At 36.4% G+C, this 19627-nt stretch overlaps 1 protein-coding gene across 1 annotated transcript; it reads left to right on the forward strand.

Annotated features, from left to right (window-relative positions):
- The first annotated feature begins 568 nt into the window (after positions 1–568).
- Positions 569–7317, forward strand: LOC127857413 (uncharacterized). Its single transcript, XM_052393807.1, has 2 exons — positions 569–758; positions 7151–7317. The coding sequence occupies exons 1-2, from the start codon at positions 569–571 to the stop codon at positions 7315–7317; spliced, it is 357 nt and encodes a 118-aa protein (XP_052249767.1).
- The last annotated feature ends 12310 nt before the right edge of the window (positions 7318–19627 follow it).

The raw sequence follows: 19627 nt of genomic DNA on the forward strand, positions 1-19627 counted from the left end.
GTAGTAAATTTGAATATTCCCGGTACAACTGTTAGGGTTCCTGTCCGCATTTTAATATGTCTGCGAAAACAATAAGCCTACATCCAAACTCGGTTATCTGTGAATTGCATGACGTCACAGTATTAAGATCGTGGACACCTGAAAACTCTCAGACCACTGAAACTCCTCTTTTATCCGATAATAAGGAAAATAAGCTAAAGGAAGAATTTTTGACAAATATTAAAGTAAATCTTGATCATTTAGATCCTGATAAAAAGCTCACTTTAGAGAACTTCCTTTGGAAGTGGCGAAATGTGTTTTCCCTGGGACCACTTGATATAGGTAAAACTAATCTGGTCAATTATGAAATAAAACTGGATAATCCAGAGCCACTTAAGGAACCTTATCGACGTGTCACCCCAGGCCTAATTGATGAAGTTCGGGAACATTTACATGAAATGTATTCAATGGGTGTCATCAACCATTCCCAGAGTCCTTTTTCGTCCAATGTTGTCATTGATCGTAAAAAGGACGGATCAATACGCTTCTGTATTGACTAATAGGAAATTAAACTCACGAACGCATAAAGATGCATATCCCATCCAGAATTGACGACAATCTCCACCTGCTTTCCGGGTCTAAGTACTTCACCAAACTGGACCTGAAATCCGGTTACTGGCAGAAGGCTGAAAATGACAAAGAGAAAACGGCTTTTCAAGTGGGAAACTTGGGTTTCTACCAGTGCACCCGGATGCCAACGCCCCAGCAACCTTTCAAAGGTTGATGGAACTTTGCATGGGGAAATTGAACCTTAAGGAGTGCATCATCTATTTAGATGATATAATTGTGTTTTCTCCCACGTTTGAAACACATATATAAAGACTGGAAGCTGTGTATAAACGTTTAGCGGCGCATAACCTGCAGCTAAAAGCTTCCAAGAGTTTCATGAGTTTTTGGTTAGAGAAGTGGGCTATCTTGGCCACATTGTGTCCAAAGATGGTATAAAAACTGACCCCGCCAAAATAGAAGCCATTAAAAAGTGGCCTGTTCCTAAATCAGTCAAAAAAGTTCGGAGCTTTTTGAATTTTGCTGGTTACTACCAGAAATTAATTGAACATTTTGCACAGGTTGCACGCCCATTTAACCATCTCCTTATTGGCAGTTCTGGATCAAATCTAAGAAAATAGCCATGTCCAAGTTCTGTGGGGAGAACCACAGCAACGTGCATTCAACTCTCTAATCGAGAAGTTGAGCACAACAATTGTTTTAGCGTATACTGACTACACCAAACCATTCAAGGTGCACATTGATGCCTCCGCCCTTGGGCTTGGTGCAGTTTTGTACCAAAATCAGGATGGAGTTGACCGGGTAGTGGCATTTGCGAGCCGTAGTCTGAAGACATTCGAGCGGAATTACCATTCAAGTAAACTTGAATTTTTAGCTCTTAAATGGGCGGTCACTGAAAAATTCACCGATTACTTGTATTGTATCCCGTTCGATGTCTTCACAGATAATAACCCACAAACCTATGTCTTTACAACTGCAAAATTGGACGCTTGTGGACATAGGTGGGTAGCTGCGCTAGCAAACTACAATCTTAAGATTCAGTATAGGTCTGGCAAACTAAATATCGAAGCCGACGCCCTATCACGACTGAATACATGTGAAAATACACTGACCCCTGGACAATGTTCTGTACGACAGGATCTTGAACATACTGTGTTAGCAGGCAGTACTGATACAAATCAAGACCATCAGCATGTAGAACAAGACGTGTTTCAGGCCGTCTAAACAGTTCACACTAAAAAACAACAAGAGCAGCAGTCTGTTAAACAGGATGTTGTTCAGGCTGTTTTTGAAATTCCTACCGAGACCCGAACCGGAACTCATACAGCCTGATATTACACATGCTACTAATCAAACTGCAGTCATTAAAACTGAAGACTGGGTAAACGGGAAAGAATCTGACTAAATTTTATCAAAAGTCCGACAATTTGTGGCTCTGGGATCTCTACCTAATCCAGCTCAGTAACGATCTCTGGACCCAGAGATTCAGAAGTTCGTTAACATACACCATAAACTAAAATTGCATGATGGTATTCTTTACCATTCATGTGAAGTTAATGATGATGTTAAAAATCAACTTGTGTTGCCTTAGTCAGCACAATTTACAATTTTCAAGGCCTTACATGATGACCTTGGTCATCAAGGTCGTGACCGAACATTGAGTCTCTTTCGAGATCGATTTTATTGGTCAGGAATGGTCAAAGATGTCACACAGTGGGTGAAGGGATGTAATCGTTGCATTTGGCGTAAAACTATACCACAACGAGCAACAGGTTTAGTTAACATTTGCTCGTCTTCTCCAATGGAAAATTAGTGCGCATCGATTATCTTTACTTAGAAATGTCCTAGGGAGGATTTGAAAATGTACTGGTTATAACCGACCATTTTTCTCGGTACGCACAGGCAATCCCAACGAAAAACCAAACAGCCCGAAACACGGCATATGCACTTTTCCATAACTATTTTGTACATTATGGATTCCCAGAAAAGTTGCACAGTGATTGTGGTCAAAATTTCCTGTCAAAGGTCATACAACGACTCTGTAAAGTTGCAGGCATCCGGCGAACTCACACAACACCTTACCACCCTCAGGGTAACGATCAATGTGAGCGTTTTAACCAAACCCTGCTTCAAATGCTTTGAACGCTGCCCAATGACAGGAAGAGTGACTGGAAGTCAGCCATTCCTTCCTTGGTGCATGCGTATAATTGTACAGCGCACGAATCCACGAGCTTTCCCCCGTATAGGCTCATGTCCGGTAGAACGCCAAGTCTAGCCTAAGATGCAATATTAGGCCTGCAGGGACAATCTGTAAGTGGCACTTGTCCAACAGACTATATGCGGCAGATTGAAACAAATCTGCAAGAAGCCTATAAACTGGCTAACTAGGTAGCTTTACGCGGTGGCGGCAAAGCTAAATATTATTACGACCGGAAAGTTCGGGAAATGAAAATTGCTGTAGGAGACAGAGTCCTCCTAAAAAATTTGGGGTTGAAAGAAAAACATAAGCTTTCGGATATCTGGAGCGAACAGGTGTATCGGATAATTAATCAGCCTGATCCCCTTTAACCTGTTTTTAAGGTGCAGAGAGAAGACAAGTCCGGGAAAACCAAAACGCTACACCGAAACAATATACTACCATTGAAAAACCTACCTATAACAATTGACAATTCTTCAGAATCTGAACGAATAGCAGTATAGATTCTGAATCTGAAAAATCGGATATATATAAACCACCGCACAGGCGTGCACCTGGCGAAATTGGTATACTGCCGAGACGATCTGATCGTTCACGAAAACCGCCAGCGTGGCAGGTTTCCGGAGCTTTTGTTACATAGACCGTGTTTCTGCCTTGTGATTTTATGTTGTATATATAGCAAATGATTTAAGAATTATTAACATTTATGTACTTTGTATTTTCTTATATATGGCACACATATTGACTATTATTGTACACATATTGTGGCGTTTATTGATTTGTTTTGTTATAAACGATGCTTTATCAATATTAAATACATGTGACTCGAATAATGTTTAGTAGTGTATACAATCACATAATGGGATAAATACTTATATAACAAAATCATAAGCTACTACATCAATTGTTTTACAAAGAATTTTTGCAGGTAATGTTGAGAACGACATTTACCGGAGGAGGAAAATATGTCACCGGACATACATTTGTATAATGTATCGTATATTTACGTGTAGATGTATATAATTTATTTTACGATTCTTTGTTAAGATAACGGCATTCTTAATTGAGTATAGTTATCGTATTACTCGATCTGCAGCAGTTACCTTAAGTTATTTTAGTGAATTACAATTAGAAATGAGTACGAATCCCCATTTGTTCACGTTAACTAATACTCACAAATTACTCGTGCATTATCACATACACCATTTCTGAGTTGATTTTTTAGTTAAGTTAACCTATCAAATAGCTGATATTTAAATGTTTTAATCAATGAAATGTGTCGTTGCGACATGAAGGTGACAAAAAGGCGCATTTTAGATCATTCTAAGATCAGCTATTTGACAGAGTACTTAAATAAATATATATTTGAAATATATTTGGTTCGTTGCAGGTAAATATCTTTATTAACCAGGTTTTTCGAAGGAAAAAACTGGTTATTAGATTGGCGAATGCGGGCTGGCTGGCTGGCTGGCTGGCTGGCTGGCGGGCTGGCGGGCTGGCGGGCTGGCGGGCGGGCGGAACAAGCTTGTCCGGGCCATAACTTTGTCGTTCATTGTGAGATTTTAAAATCATTTGGCACATTTGTTAACCATCATTAGACGGTGTGTCGCGCGAAAAAATTACGTCAATATCTCCAAGGTCAAGGTCACACTTTGAGTTCAAAGGTAAAAAATAGCCATAAATGAGCTTTTCTGGGCTATAACTATGTCATTCATTATGAGATTTTAAAATCATTTGGCACATTTGTTCACCATCATGGGACGGTGTGTCGCACGAAATAATCACGTCAATATCCCCAATGTCAAGGTCGCCACGACTAAAAATAGATTTATTTTAAAACAAACTTACAAAGGGGGTTTATTTTGTTTGTTCATTTCAAAAGTTCAGTTTGACTTGTCTCCCTTTATCAGATTTTTTTTTCACAATGAAAACCTGGTTTTGTGACAATTTTGTCCCTTGTCGTTATTTATTAGATTACTTTTCACAAGTAACTGTTTAATATTTTACATTTCATTTTGCTTATGAATGTGCGTGTTCTGTCTGATATATTATATTATATTGTTTATTAAATATAATATTTTATTGCTAGTTTAATGTTGTAATGTTTTACTTTGCTCACCATATCTGTTGGTAAACCATATCTGTTGATAATCCATATCTGTTGGTAAAACATATCTTTTGGTAAACCATTTATTGTATTTGTAATGATTGTTAACCATAATATTTATGATCATTCTATGATCAGCTATTTGACAGAGAACTTAAATAAATATATATTTGAAATATATTTGGTTCGTTGCAGGGTTGTTTTTATAACCACCCTGGTTAAAACATTTTGGGTAATGGGCTGCAAACCACCGCCAATAAATACATAAAAACACATACGGTGACAATTATTTGGTCGGATTTCGAATATTCGAATACTCGTGCCAATTCCTTACTTCAATGAAGTAAATTTGATGCATAACTCGATAACTACACATCAGGTTAGGCTTTACCAGGTTGCACAATCAACGGGGTGTTCAGGGGTTTACACACGGACTTGACAGAATGTAATCACACCGTTAAGAACTTAATTATTGCAAATATCTCAAGTTATTAAATACATTTGAAAAATTATATAGTGCATAAAAGACATTTTCTCTTCCAGTGTGTGTCGATATCTTAAGGTAGAAGAATACATCCTTGAATACTTCTTAAATATCTGACAAAATTTTAGGTTCTCCCCCATCCAAACGCCTACCTTATTTTTTTAACTCTCATACCCAATGCTGAAGGCATAGGCGTAGGAGTCGGGGGAGGGGGCAGGAGTACAACCCAAAACTTAACACTCCATATAATCCGCGTCTGTGATTGGCCGATTATCTGTTGAGCACAATATAGCGATTGTGTTTCCCCGAGTCCAAAAAAAAGAAGTCGGGAAAACACAAGTTCTGTTTTCTCGTCTCCAAAAAAATTAATTAACTCGGGAAAACAGAACATCTGTTTTCTCGAGTCCCAAAAAAATTAACTCGTGAAAACAGACTTATTTTGTGTTTCCAAGAGTAAATTGTTTTTGGAGACAGAGAAAACAGAACTTGTATTTTCCCGACTTCTTTTGATTTTGTTTTGAGCGGTGATTTCTGTCACCTTAGTGCCACCGTAAATAGCAGCATAAAAATCTGCCTTTTATGCTCTAGTTGAAATTCTTAAGAAAGATTATTTTTCAAACGTTATTTGAAATAAAGCCCTTCTAACCGTCGTTTTTACATCCATAACAGTAAAAAGGGGGAACCCCACAAAGTCACGTAATCCTGCAGCCTGTTTACCATGATTCGCCGTTATTAAATTTGTCAAGTTAGAACGCGATGCTATTTATGGCCAAGGACACAAAGGGTAAGAGTTAAGTTCATTAAACGTTGCATGCTTAAAGTCTTACGTAAGCAGTAACTTACTAAAACGCAGTGTATTTTAAGAGGCATTTTCTTTATTATTTAAAGGGACACTTTTCCTCGACTGTTGATAAATGTGTGCATTTAGTTCTTTAGTGTTATCACTTAACTATTGTTTCCAAGGTCCTCATAATATAATGTGTTCATTAAAGTGACCTTGTGGTTAGACATCCATGATAATGATATTTGCAAATATTTTCAAAAAATACAAATTAAAATAGAATAGATTTTGCAGCCTCTAAGCACTAACAGTTGCAAATAGAAAATTAAAGAATCGAAAGGATCATTTTCAAATGACATCTGAACATAATTCATTGTTTGCTTCTGTTGTTTGTATTCATTTCAAACAAAACAATGAAAGATAGCTGAACATTCAGGATAAACTTCCCTGTTTTACGGTTAAAAAACGTCCTTTTGGGCATCATGACGTTATTTTTCCCGCAACGTTCTCTATTGTCAAATGTAAAACGGTGGAGAAACATTCAATAAAAAGAACATTTGATATTGTTGTGTAGTTGATATATATTTTCCACATATAATCACGGACAAAAAACATGTTCAGTCGTGTAAATACTAATTTCTCTGATCTGGTGAATTTATATCGCAAATCTACAGAAACATACACATATCATCAATTGAAAAAGTAACGTGTTTCATGATATAGTTGACACCCTGCGTGTTTCAGTACACGTGTTTCTTGTTTCCAGTCTAAGTAATTCTTGTTTCCATTCTACGTTTTTCTAGGTTCCAGACTATTTTTTTCATAATTCCAGTCTGCGTGTTTTTGCTCCCGGTCTATGTGTTACTTGTTTCCAGTCTACGTGTTTCTTGTTTCCAGTCTACTTGTTTTTTTTTGTTGTTTCCAAGTTACGTGTGTTTTGCTTCCAGTCTACGTTTTTCTTGTTTCCAGTCTACCTGTAACTTGTTTCCAGTCTACGTGTTACTTCTTTCCAGTCTACGTGTTTCTTCTTTCCAGTCTACATGTTTCTGGGTGACCATCACGGCCTGATCGAGTTCACTCGTCTGTTGAAGGCGCACGTGGAGGACCTGATATCCGAATACGGTGTCATCGCCGTTGAAGCACGCCTGTACACAGAAGACCCACACTCCTACCGCCTTAAAAGTACCGTCGTGTACGATTAGAACAAATACAATTAAAGCGAGTATGCACCTTTTTTTCAACTATTTATGAATTTACATAAAATGTGTAAAAAAACTTATTATAAATATATTTCAATATGAATTAAAATAAAAGTTAAGAAGAACATGTGTCGATAAATGCGAAATAAGCAATATATATTTAATTCTGAAATCGAAATGTCTGTACAGTCGAATTCGCCATCATGTATATCATGCAATATATTTTAATATAACACATATAACAATCGTGCAGTACCGCTTTAAATGAAGTGTCATTCCAGATTTGCATGTGTAGTATGCACAGGTTATATAGGGCGGAAATTATATAATTGTAGATTTAGAACAAACATCGACACTAGGAGGAAAGTGTCGTCCCTGAAAAGCCTGTTCGCACTGCACAGGTTTATCTTATAATACATGTTACACATATGCTTTAAGCCGTTGTTTATTCACTGAGCACTTTTTCAGTGATGAGGAATGTAAAATACACTGCTGCAAAATCCGATTCAACTACATGTACTTAGAAGTAATGGACAAACAACCTTGGGCATATAGAAATAGTGGACAAGAAATGTTTATGTTTATGTTTATTTAATTACAGATCGATACTTAAAACGTAATGTATCTTGACTATAAGTTGGCTGTCTTCTAACACGTCAACAACTCTATAATCCGGCTTCGTTTAAGTGCCATTCATATTCTCTTAAGCAAACTTCGTAGCGCTAGTATAGAACACGACACCACATTTAAGAACAACATTCCATAATGCGGGATCAAATATATCAGGATATAATTGACTGAATTCCCCAAAGGATTTTTCATTTGTCACATCACGATATAAATGTGTTTTTTGCATTTAGCCGGTCATATTATAAGAAATATCGAAGATAATCCGAGCCAATTTTTCAGCAGAAAACATAAGGCTGTCAATTTTTATAGCTAGTCCGCTCTAATTTGTAAAGCGTTAACAATATTCTTAAGTGTCAGCTGTTATGTCTCAATTATCTGGTCAGTTCTTAAACCACTGAACGATCAATAGCGTGGATACATACGCATTCATATGCCGTTTTGCGTTCCTCTGTCCGTATATCTTATGATTAAGCTCATGGTTTAATTTATTCAATATACAATAGACATACAGTCCATGAGTATACATGTTCAAAGCGTAGTAACATATTTAAAGGCACTGCATGTGATCAGTATTGAATTGAATAAAGAGTCCATACATGAAAAGGTCTAGGAAAATTGGATAACACAATTTCAAGTCTTTTTTTAACAACGTTATAACGATATAATAAAAAGAAGTCCAGTTTAAGCAATACATTATACAACGTTAAGCATTGATAATATTTATACAGGTCTGTTTTACTAAATGCTTTATTTGCAAAAATGGCTAAGTTTATATTTGCTATTGTATTATCAGATTGCATCAATTCAATAACTTTATCATGTTTGGTCCATTCTAGATACATTTATTGATATACAAATGTCTAATATAATCATATAAGTAACAGTCTTATAAAAATGATATCGATCCTCAAGAACATTGCAATGTTGACATTTTCTCTCTTGAAAAGGTATAGATTCAGGGTTATGCCATCTGCCTGGTTCAATTTCTAATCTATGACATGAAACCCTTAATCTGCAACGATCAAATCTAAACTTATTTATACTAACATTTTTAAGTAAGGTTTCAAATCAATTTTACAAAACTGACTGTAACTTATTGCCCTTGAGGAATAAGTGTGGATTGTATTATTGATTTCAAAGTTGTTTTGCTTTCTTTTTTTTTTCTATCAGTTAATATATTCGTGTGTTGCCCATAAGAAATATTACATACCGGTACCTCCTTTTCTGGAAATCAACTAACTGTATATGGATATAAAAATAAAATTATCAACCAGATACAAAATTCATAACAGCAGATGGGATTAGGAGAACATGTCAACGGCATAAGACTATTAATTAATTTTAACTATCAACGTATGTAGTTAGCTATAAAGTAGAGTTTGTTTGAATATTGTGCTATCCATCATGATTAAAGACCGGCCAATTTTGACAGTTGAAACCCATTTGAGCCTTGTTCTGGGAAAAACCGGGCTTAATGAATGTGCTGAAAGTGTCGTCCCCGATCAGCCTGTGCAGTCCGCACTGGCTCATCAGCAACGATACTTACCGCTCTTATGTAACTTTTCGTTTTAAGTAGTTCTCTGCAAAACTAAAACCCATTGTAGGCGGAAAATGCTGTCCCTGATTAATCTTGTCCCTGCTTATATTTACCTCTAATTTAAGTGGTGCTTTTGTCTTTTAACAACATGTCTGTCCGTTCTGTATATCAAGGTTCCCATATACACCGAACCTCTGAACGAAGCCATGCACATGTACGTACGTGCTCTGAACGAGACGCTCACATCCGGAGGCGATATGTGCAACGGCACGGCGCTGATAACTCACATCCACAATACCATATAAACACGTAATGTTCATAGCTCACATCTGCAATACCACATTTACAAGTAATGTTTATAGCTCACATCCACAATTCCACAAATACAAGTAATGTTTATAGCTCACATCCGCAATACCACATATACAAGTAATGTTCATAGCCCACATCCACAATACCACATATACAAGTAATGTTCATAGCTCACATCCGCTAAACCACATATACAAGTAATGTTCATAGCTCACATCCGCAATACCACATATACAAGTAATGTTTATAGCTCACATCCGCAATTCCACAAATACAATAAATGTTCAAAGCTCACATCCACAATACCACATATACAAGTTATGATCATATATCACATCCGCAATACCACATATACAAGTTATGTTCATATCTCACATCCGCAATACCACATATACAAGTAATGTTCATAGCTTACATCCGCAATACCACATATACAAGTAATGTTTATAGCTCACATCCGCAATACCACAAATGCAAGTAATGTGCATAGCTCACATCCGCAATACCACATATACAAGTCATGTTCATATCTCACATCCGCAATACAACATATACAAGTAATGTTCATAGCTCACATCCACAATACCACATATACCAGTAATGTTCATAGCTCACATCCGCAATACCACATATACAAGTAATGTTCATAGCTCACATTCGCAATACCACATATACAAATAATGTTCATAGCTCATATTCTCAATACCACATATACAAGTAATGCTCAAAGCTCACATCCACAATACCACATATTCAAGTAATGTTCATATCTCACATCCGCAATACCACAAATACAAGTAATGTTCATAGCTCACATCCACAATACCACATATACAAGTCATGTTCATATATCACATCCGCAATACCACAAATACAAGTAATGTTTATAGCTCACATCCACAATACCACATATACAAGTAATGTTCATATCTCACATCCACAATACCACATGTGCAAGTAATGTTCAGAGCTCACATCCGCAATACCACAATTACAAGTAATGTTCATAGCTCACGTCCACAATACCACATACACAAGTAATGTTCATATCTCACATCCGCAATACCACATATACAAGTAATGTTCATAGCTCACATCCACAAAACCACATATACAAGTAATGTTCATAGCTCACATCCGCAAAACCACATAGACAAGTAATGTTCATAGCTCACATCCGCAATACCACATATACAAGTAATGTTCATACCTCACATACTTAATACCACATATTCAAGTAATGCTCAAAGCTCACATCCACAATACCACATATTCAAGTAATGTTGGTCTTATATATGTTATCTTACATTTAGTATAAGCTGTAAAAAATGTGCAATTACATGAGCCTCGTTCTGGGAACACTGGGTTAAATGCAGGTGCTTAAAATGTCATCCCAGGTTAGCATGTGCAATCGAAATTTGTTCGCTTTGACTACTTTATTTTCGTTCAGAAGAAACCCTTGTCTAACACAAAATTCCTTAAAAGCGGAAAGTGTCGTCCCTGATTAGCCTGTGCGAACTGTAAAGGCTAAACTGGAACCACTATTTACGTTCACGCATTTTTCCCGGTTTTCCCAGTCCGGCTGATATACGTTTTTTTTGTGTAATTTACTTTTAAAGTAAGTCCGTTTAGGTTCAATTAAAAGACGTGGTGATATTAAACTGAACAAAAATTGATGTTAGTGTTTTAAGATTAAGATTTTTTATATCAATGATTATACGAACTAAAGACATTGATTAGCATCAACGTAGAACTATACTGTAATTATTATCGAGGGTTAGGGTTAGGGTTAAGGTTAGATAGGGTTCGATATTATCGACGTAATATATCGAACTATTTTCTATTTTAATGTCTTTCTAAACTTTTTTTTATCTCAAATGCTTTTTTCAGACAAGTTAACGCGATGATTAAACAATTTTCTTTAATTTTTCCTAAGTATTTAATTTTAGGGTTCTTATACTGTAATGGGTGTAGGTGTCCTTGGTTTCGATGTCTATATCGACCGCCAGGGGGACGCGGAGGGAAACTACACGCTACTTACGCTCGACGTCAACCAACCAGACTCCCGGTGGGCTAATTCCGGTTGGCAACGTCCGGACGACCCAATGTGGCGTCGGTATACCAGTACTTCAACTTAATAAAAGTGCCAAGACATGCCTGAACAAACAGTAAAAATACCCCAATTGCTATATCTCATTCATGTTGTGTTTTTGGAAACTTTGTAAGAGTCTGCATTCGTATTTCAAATAAATGACACATTTTGGTGTATAGGACTTGTAAAGCAACTATTAATTGATTTTTCTCTCAATTATTATGGCTTTCGAGGCCGCCATTACCCATCAAAGGCATATATTTTTGGAGTTAATGGATTGTTTTACATAATGACATACTATAAGCATCCGTTTGCATCAATTTTGTCATTCCGTTAATTCTTACACATCGCGCGACTTAAGGCAATTACTGAAACATACTATCGGAAGGTCATTTAAGTTAGATATGACACGAAATTAAGAAATTAATGGTAACATAAAAATCGTGCATTTGACAAATTGGATTTTTTTCAAGTTCTAATTATATATTAACATGTTATACGTTTTGATAATATATGTTTTCTGATTTATATAAGTTGTATCGTCCATTAAGATATTTTATAAATAAGTAGTAGTTTTGTTACTTACATGAATAGTAATTAGTGAACAAATCGGTTTAATTTTACAATTATCAAGAAATCACCATGCAATAGCTGTATTGGAAAGATTTGTCCTCGAATTAAGAGGCATTTTCCGCCTGAGTGTGTGTATGTGTCGGATATTTATGTCAAGCGTAACTAAAACAAGAACACCATAATGTTATGAACAATCATTAATCAACACGTTTGGCACAGTTTAATTGGACACGAGAATACATATAGCCATTGGTTTACAAAAAGGACTTTTGTTAAAATATACCTTACGTAAAATAAAACTTAAACAGTGCTCGAAAGTGGCTGTATTATCAGTGTGCTGATAAAACCGGGCTGATTAGTCTTTGCAGTTATAAACTGGGTTTTCGCTCAGATTAACTTTCTGTTAGCGAAAAATTCAATAAAAGCGGAAATTGTCGTCTCTAATTAACCTGTGTGGACTGCACAAGATAATCTGGGACGACACTTTTCGCTCGTGCATTCCCTCGCGTTTTCCAAGAAGGAGATTCTTATCATTCACTTCTATGTCAGATAAAATGTCATTCGTGATGGACTTTAACCTGTACTTTAACTCCCATGTCATATGATGTCACCCCATCCTGTCATTCGTGTACGTTATCATTCACGTTACGAGAGCATGTTCTTGTGACGCCAATGCAAACATGTTTAACAACTAATGCTTTGCATTGACCGTTTCAAGCTAATGACCCGACTTTTAATTATATTTATGTTAAGTATTGTTTTGTTCTGTATTTTTGTCGAGTGGTCGCTTCCTTAATTATATGAGGTTTCTGTATTTTGAGTCAGCCTCGTTATGGGAAAATGGCCTCAATGCATGGGCTTTAATTTTGACTTGTAATTAAATATAAAACGCGTGTTTTCGAGTTGCAAATAGTTTCGCATGTAGAGATACAAATAAACAAACTCAAATCTTTTTTTCCCAGCATGAGGGAAACCTTTTTTAATCAGGTGGTCTGAATTGAGAAAAAGTGGCCGCCGATGCCTCGATTCGATCGAGAAATCGAGTTTTCAAATAGGTACATCTTCCTTATTACTTAATTGTTTTTAATCGGATGACGCCTATCATAGGGCCAGCCGGAAGCGGTTTCAGCGAGTATCAACAGTTTTTCTCTGGTTGGTCTTAGTGTGGAGATAAGTCATGGAATATTTCGCGTTTTCCTGAACCGTCAATCGAAATGGAACACGGACAAACAATAATATCTCTGTTTTCACCCTTATGTGCACTGTTTAAGTACCAGTTGTTCATGTAGCCGCATTTTTGTTGACAAAAAAGAATAAATCGATTGCTAATGGTGTTATGTTCAAGGTAAAGTTGAGTTTCGATGGGTTTTGACAATTGATATTGAGCACGCATATGGCCCTTATACAAGTAATGTTTATAGCTCACATCCGCAATACCACAAATACAAGTAATGTGCATAGCTCACATCCGCAATACCACATATACAAGTCATGTTCATATCTCACATCCGCAATACAACATATACAAGTAATGTTCATAGCTCACATCCACAATACCACATATACAAGTAATGTTCATAGCTCACATCCGCAATACCACATATACAAGTAATGTTCACAACTCACATTCGCAATACCACATATACAAATAATGTTCATAGCTCATATTCTCAATACCACATATACAAGTAATACTCAAAGCTCACATCCGAAATACCACATATTCAAGTAATGTTCATATCTCACATCCACAATACCACAAATACAAGTAATGTTCATAGCTCACATCCACAATACCACATATACAAGTCATGTTCATATCTCACATCCGCAATACCACAAATACAAGTAATGTTTATAGCTCACATCCACAATACCACATATACAAGTAATGTTCATATCTCACATCCACAATACCACATATACAAGTAATGTTCAGAGCTCACATCCGCAATACCACAATTACAAGTAATGTTCATAGCTCACATCCACAATACCACATACACAAGATATGTTCATATCTCACATCCGCAATTCGGAAAGTGTCATCCCTGATTAGCCTGTGCGAACTGTAAAGGCTAAACTGGAGCCACTATTTACGTTCACGCATTTTTCCCGGTTTTCCCAGTCCGGCTGATATACGTTGTTTTTTTGTAATTTACTTTTAAAGTAAGTCCGTTTAGGTTCAATTAAAAGACGTGGTGATATTAAACTGAACAAAAATTGATGTTAGTGTTTTAAGATTAAAATTTGTTATATCAATGATTATACGAACTACAGACATTAATTAGCATCAACGTAGAACTATACTGTAATTATTATCGAGGGTTAGGGTTAGGGTTAAGGTTAGATAGGGTTCGATATTATCGACGTAATATATCGAACTATTTTCTATTTTAATGTCTTTCTAAACTTTTTTTTATCTCAAATGCTTTTTTCAGACAAGTTAACGCGATGATTAAACAATTTTCTCTAATTTTTCCTAAGTATTTAATTTTAGGGTTCTTATACTGTAATGGGTGTAGGTGTCCTTGGTTTCGATGTCTATATCGACCGCCAGGGGGACGCGGAGGGAAACTACACGCTACTTACGCTCGACGTCAACCAACCAGACTCCCGGTGGGCTAATTCCGGTTGGCAACGTCCGGACGACCCAATGTGGCGTCGGTATACCAGTACTTCAACTTAATAAGGTGCCAAGACATGCCTGAAAAAACAGTAAGACTATCCCAATTGCTATATCTCATTCATGTTGTGTTTTTGGAAAATGTGTAAGAGTCTGCATTCGTTTTTAAAATAAATGACACATTTTGGTGTAAAGGAATGTTAAGCAACTATTAATTGATTCTTCTCTCAATTATTATGGCTTTCACGGCCGCCATTACCCATCAAAGGCATATATTTTTGGAGTTAATGGATTGTTTTACATAATGACATTATATAAGCATCCGTTTGCATCAATTTTGTCATTCCGTTAATTCTTACACATCGCGCGACTTAAGGAAATTACTGAAACATACTATCGGAAGGTCATTTAAGTTAGATATGACACGAAATTAAGAAATTAATGGTAACATAAAAATCGTGCATTTGACAAATTGGATTTTTTTTCAAGTTCTAATTATATATTAACATGTTATACGTTTTGATAATATATGTTTTCTGATTTATATAAGTTGTATCGTCCATTAAGATATTTTATAAATAAGTAGTAGTTTTGTTACTTACATGAATAGTAATTAGTGAACAAATCGGTTTAATTTTACAATTATCAAGAAATCACCATGCAATAGCTGTATTGGAAAGATTTGTCCTCGAATTAAGAGGCATTTTCCGCCTGATTGTGTGTACGTGTCGGATATTTATGTCAAACGTAACTTAAACAAGAACACCATAATGTTATGAACAATCATTAATCAACACGTTTGGCACAGTTTAATTGGACACGAGAATACATATAGCCATTGGTTTACAAAAAGGACTTTTGTAAAAATATACCTTACGTAAAATAAAACTTTAACAGTGCTCGAAAGTGGCTGTATTATCAGTGTGCTGATAAAACCGGGCTGATTAGTCTTTGCAGTTATAAACTGGGTTTTCGCTCAGATTAACTTTCTGTTAGCGAAAAATTCAATAAAAGCGGAAATTGTCGTCTCTAATTAACCTGTGTGGACTGCACAAGATAATCTGGGACGACACTTTTCGCTCGTGCATTCTCCCGCGTTTTCCAAGAAGGAGATTCTTATCATTCACTTCTATGTCAGATAAAATGTCATTCGTGATGGACTTTAACCTGTACTTTCACTCCCATGTCATATGATGTCACCCCATCCTGTCATTCGTGTACGTTATCATTCACGTTACGAGAGCATGTTCTTGTGACGCCAACGCAAACATGTTTAACAACTAATGCTTTGCATTGACCGTTTCAAGCTAATGACCCGACTTTTAATTATATTTATGTTAAGTATTGTTTTGTTCTGTATTTTTGTCGAGTGGTCGCTTCCTTAATTATATGAGGTTTCTGTATTTTGAGTCAGCCTCGTTATGGGAAAATGGCCTCAATGCATGGGCTTTAATTTTGACTTGTAATTAAATATAAAACGCGTGTTTTCGAGTTGCAAATAGTTTCGCATGTAGACATACAAATAAACAAACTCAAATCTTTTTTTCCCAGCATGAGTGAAACCTTTTTTAATAAGGTGGTCTGAATTGAGAAAAAGTGGCCGCCGATGCCTCGATTCGATCGAGAAATCGAGTTTTCAAACAGGTACATCTTCCTTATTACTTGTAATTGTTTTTAATCGGATGACGCCTATCATAGGGCCAGCCGGAAGCGGTTTCAGCGAGTATCAACAGTTTTTCTCTGGTTGGTCTTAGTTTGGAGATAAGTCATGGAATATTGCGCGTTTTCCTGAACCGTCAATCGAAATGGAACACGGACAAACAATAATATCTCTGTTTTCACCCTTATGTGCACTGTACCAGTTGTTCATGTGGACGCATTTTTGTTGACAAAAAAGAATAAATCGATTGCTAATGGTGTTATGTTCAAGGTAAAGTTGAGTTTCGATGGGTTTTGACAATTGATATTGAGCACGCATATGGCCCTTATACACAAACAACATATTGAACAACCTGCAAATTAGCACGCACATGTCAAGGAATACCGTTTTCTCCGCCAAATAAGTGTAAAACAACCTCGCATTGGCATGTTCTGGTACATGTAGCGATACCAATCTAATATAAAGGCACTGTAAATGCTAGTTTCGTATACTAAATTGGTTATCTGGATTTTCAAAATTTTATTTTAGACACCTAGTTTTTATTACGGATACTTTTGTCTGTCAAGGTAACACTTTTAATTTTACAGGCCTTTTGTGCCATAAGTGCAGGTTACCTAGATAACGATGTCTAATTTGACCGCAAGATGGACCCGAAGGACAGCTTCATCCTGCTCTAGGAGTATGATGCTCACCGGTATATCACAACGGTTAAGCTATTCCAGATGAATCGTAGGCTTTCAAGAAAGTGAACCACTAAAATCTGTCCAAGTCATTTCCACATATACCGAAAAAACATTTTAGAGATATCCGTTTTATAGTTGTCTTAAATATTTACTTTTCAGTCACGTTTCGAGATTTTTATGAGGAGTCCGCCCTAGTTGAAAAATTAAAACGATATATTATGGTGTAAATTACATTGAAGGCGAAGTAATGGTTTTTCCGCTAAAATAAATAAAACTCGATAGTTTTTGATAGCCGTCATTACACCTTGAATATTGTTTTAAAACCCAACCATATCATATTAGCTTTCATTTGCATCTATCTTGTCATTTCAATTATATACGAAACGTATCGTTTTTCTCGTAGTCACGTTGACACGAAATGAAACAATTGGAGGTCCCCAATAACGTTAAATTGGAGCATTTGACAAAAATACAAATCTTTTTTTTTCGACACCTGTTTTCTTTTATAATGTATTAGATTGTTGATTCATATCAGATGTATCGTTCATATGATGCTTCCTTTTCAAATTTCGCTGAGAAGTTATAAGCCAGGAACACTGTTTGATGTTTCTCTTCTTTCATTACGTTCACAGAAAGTCATCACGTGGAAACACTAGTTATACGGTAATACAACGCTTTACGTGGCAACAACCTGTTTTAGAATCTTTCGTTTGAAGGAAGCCTCTTCTTAACGAAAATCCTGTTTCGTCGGAAAGTGTCGTCCATGACTAGCCTGGACGAACTGCACATGCGGCAAGACACTTTATGCATATGTATCAAGTCACGTTAGGCGGCACGACACTTTATGCATATGTATCAAGTCACGTTAGGCGGCACGACACTTTATGCATATGTATCAAGTCACGTTAGGCGGCACGACACTTTATGCATATGTATTAAGTCACGTTAGGCGGCACGACACTTTAATCATACGTATCAAGTCACGTTAGGCGGCACGACACTTTAATCATACGTATCAAGTCACGTTTTCCCAGAGCACGACTGAAAACGATGTTTGATTTCGGTCCGGGCAAAAACACAACAACGTATTTGTTGTTTTTTTGGTAAAAAACGTTTTTGATTTATAAATGATCGAACTCACGATCTCTAAGATGAAAAGATATGATGAACGTGCCGATTTTAAGCCTGAATAAGACACATATCAACGTGTGAAAACTGATGAAAGTCTGTATAAGGATGTGATGTTCTCTATGTTATTCCCGCTTGGCGATAATACCCTATTACACATGTCTTATCTCGACAAGTCTAGCGTGAGATAATATTCGCTGATAAAATTCATTGCCATTTTTCACGACCAAGATGTTATATTCAAGTTGTTTCCGTTTAAGTTGTTTCTTAAAATTACCATCAAAACAGCAACGGTAGATGACTCAAGAAAGGTACCAAATGCTTTGCCAACACTCCGAGAATGAGTGGCTAGGCGGTGAACATTTCAGTACACTGGTATCTAACGCAAATTTTGAGTTAGTTATTGACGTTATTTGAATTGTCTGCTAAAGAGCATTTGAACTAGAGTGCACTCGTGTTTGAATGGAATGAAACCAATTTTACTCCGTGGTCCTTAAACTTTGGTCGATGGATGAACGTTACTTTCGCTTAAACCATGCTAGAGATAGCATACTCTGTGTGCAAATTAGTCCCACGTATGAAAATTTAAGCTGGGAAACCTCTGCGATGCCGAGGTTCCTAACAAAACAGCCACTTCAATTATGCGCTTATCCCGCCTCGCCTCGTTCTCATGGAAGAAAATTTATGTTGCCAGATTTGCCGATATTTTCTTTCGCGTTCCTATATCGTATTAAGTAATACATTTAATATAATCAAGGATTGTATTTCTGGAATGTTGCATCTTTATATAGTAATGTGTTAGAGCTACACATTATATATGAATGAATGTAACGCACTGTTTTCAAAAATGTCAAGAAACGCTCTTAGCAGTTTGCTGTCGATTTAACGTTAGACTGTGTCAAATGTTACACAAAACGATATTATAATACCGCACAACATACACTGCGTGCTAAGGAAGCATGTGTCTGTTCTCTGAACCGTTGAACCAATAAAGAAGGATAAACAACGTGTTTATGTCTATCGATCTCATTTATAAACTCTTGGTTAGCGCTTTAGCAGAAGATCTTATTAA

The sequence above is a fragment of the Dreissena polymorpha genome, chromosome 14, assembly GCF_020536995.1.
Source record: "Dreissena polymorpha isolate Duluth1 chromosome 14, UMN_Dpol_1.0, whole genome shotgun sequence".
Classification (NCBI taxonomy): Eukaryota; Metazoa; Mollusca; class Bivalvia; order Myida; family Dreissenidae; genus Dreissena; species Dreissena polymorpha.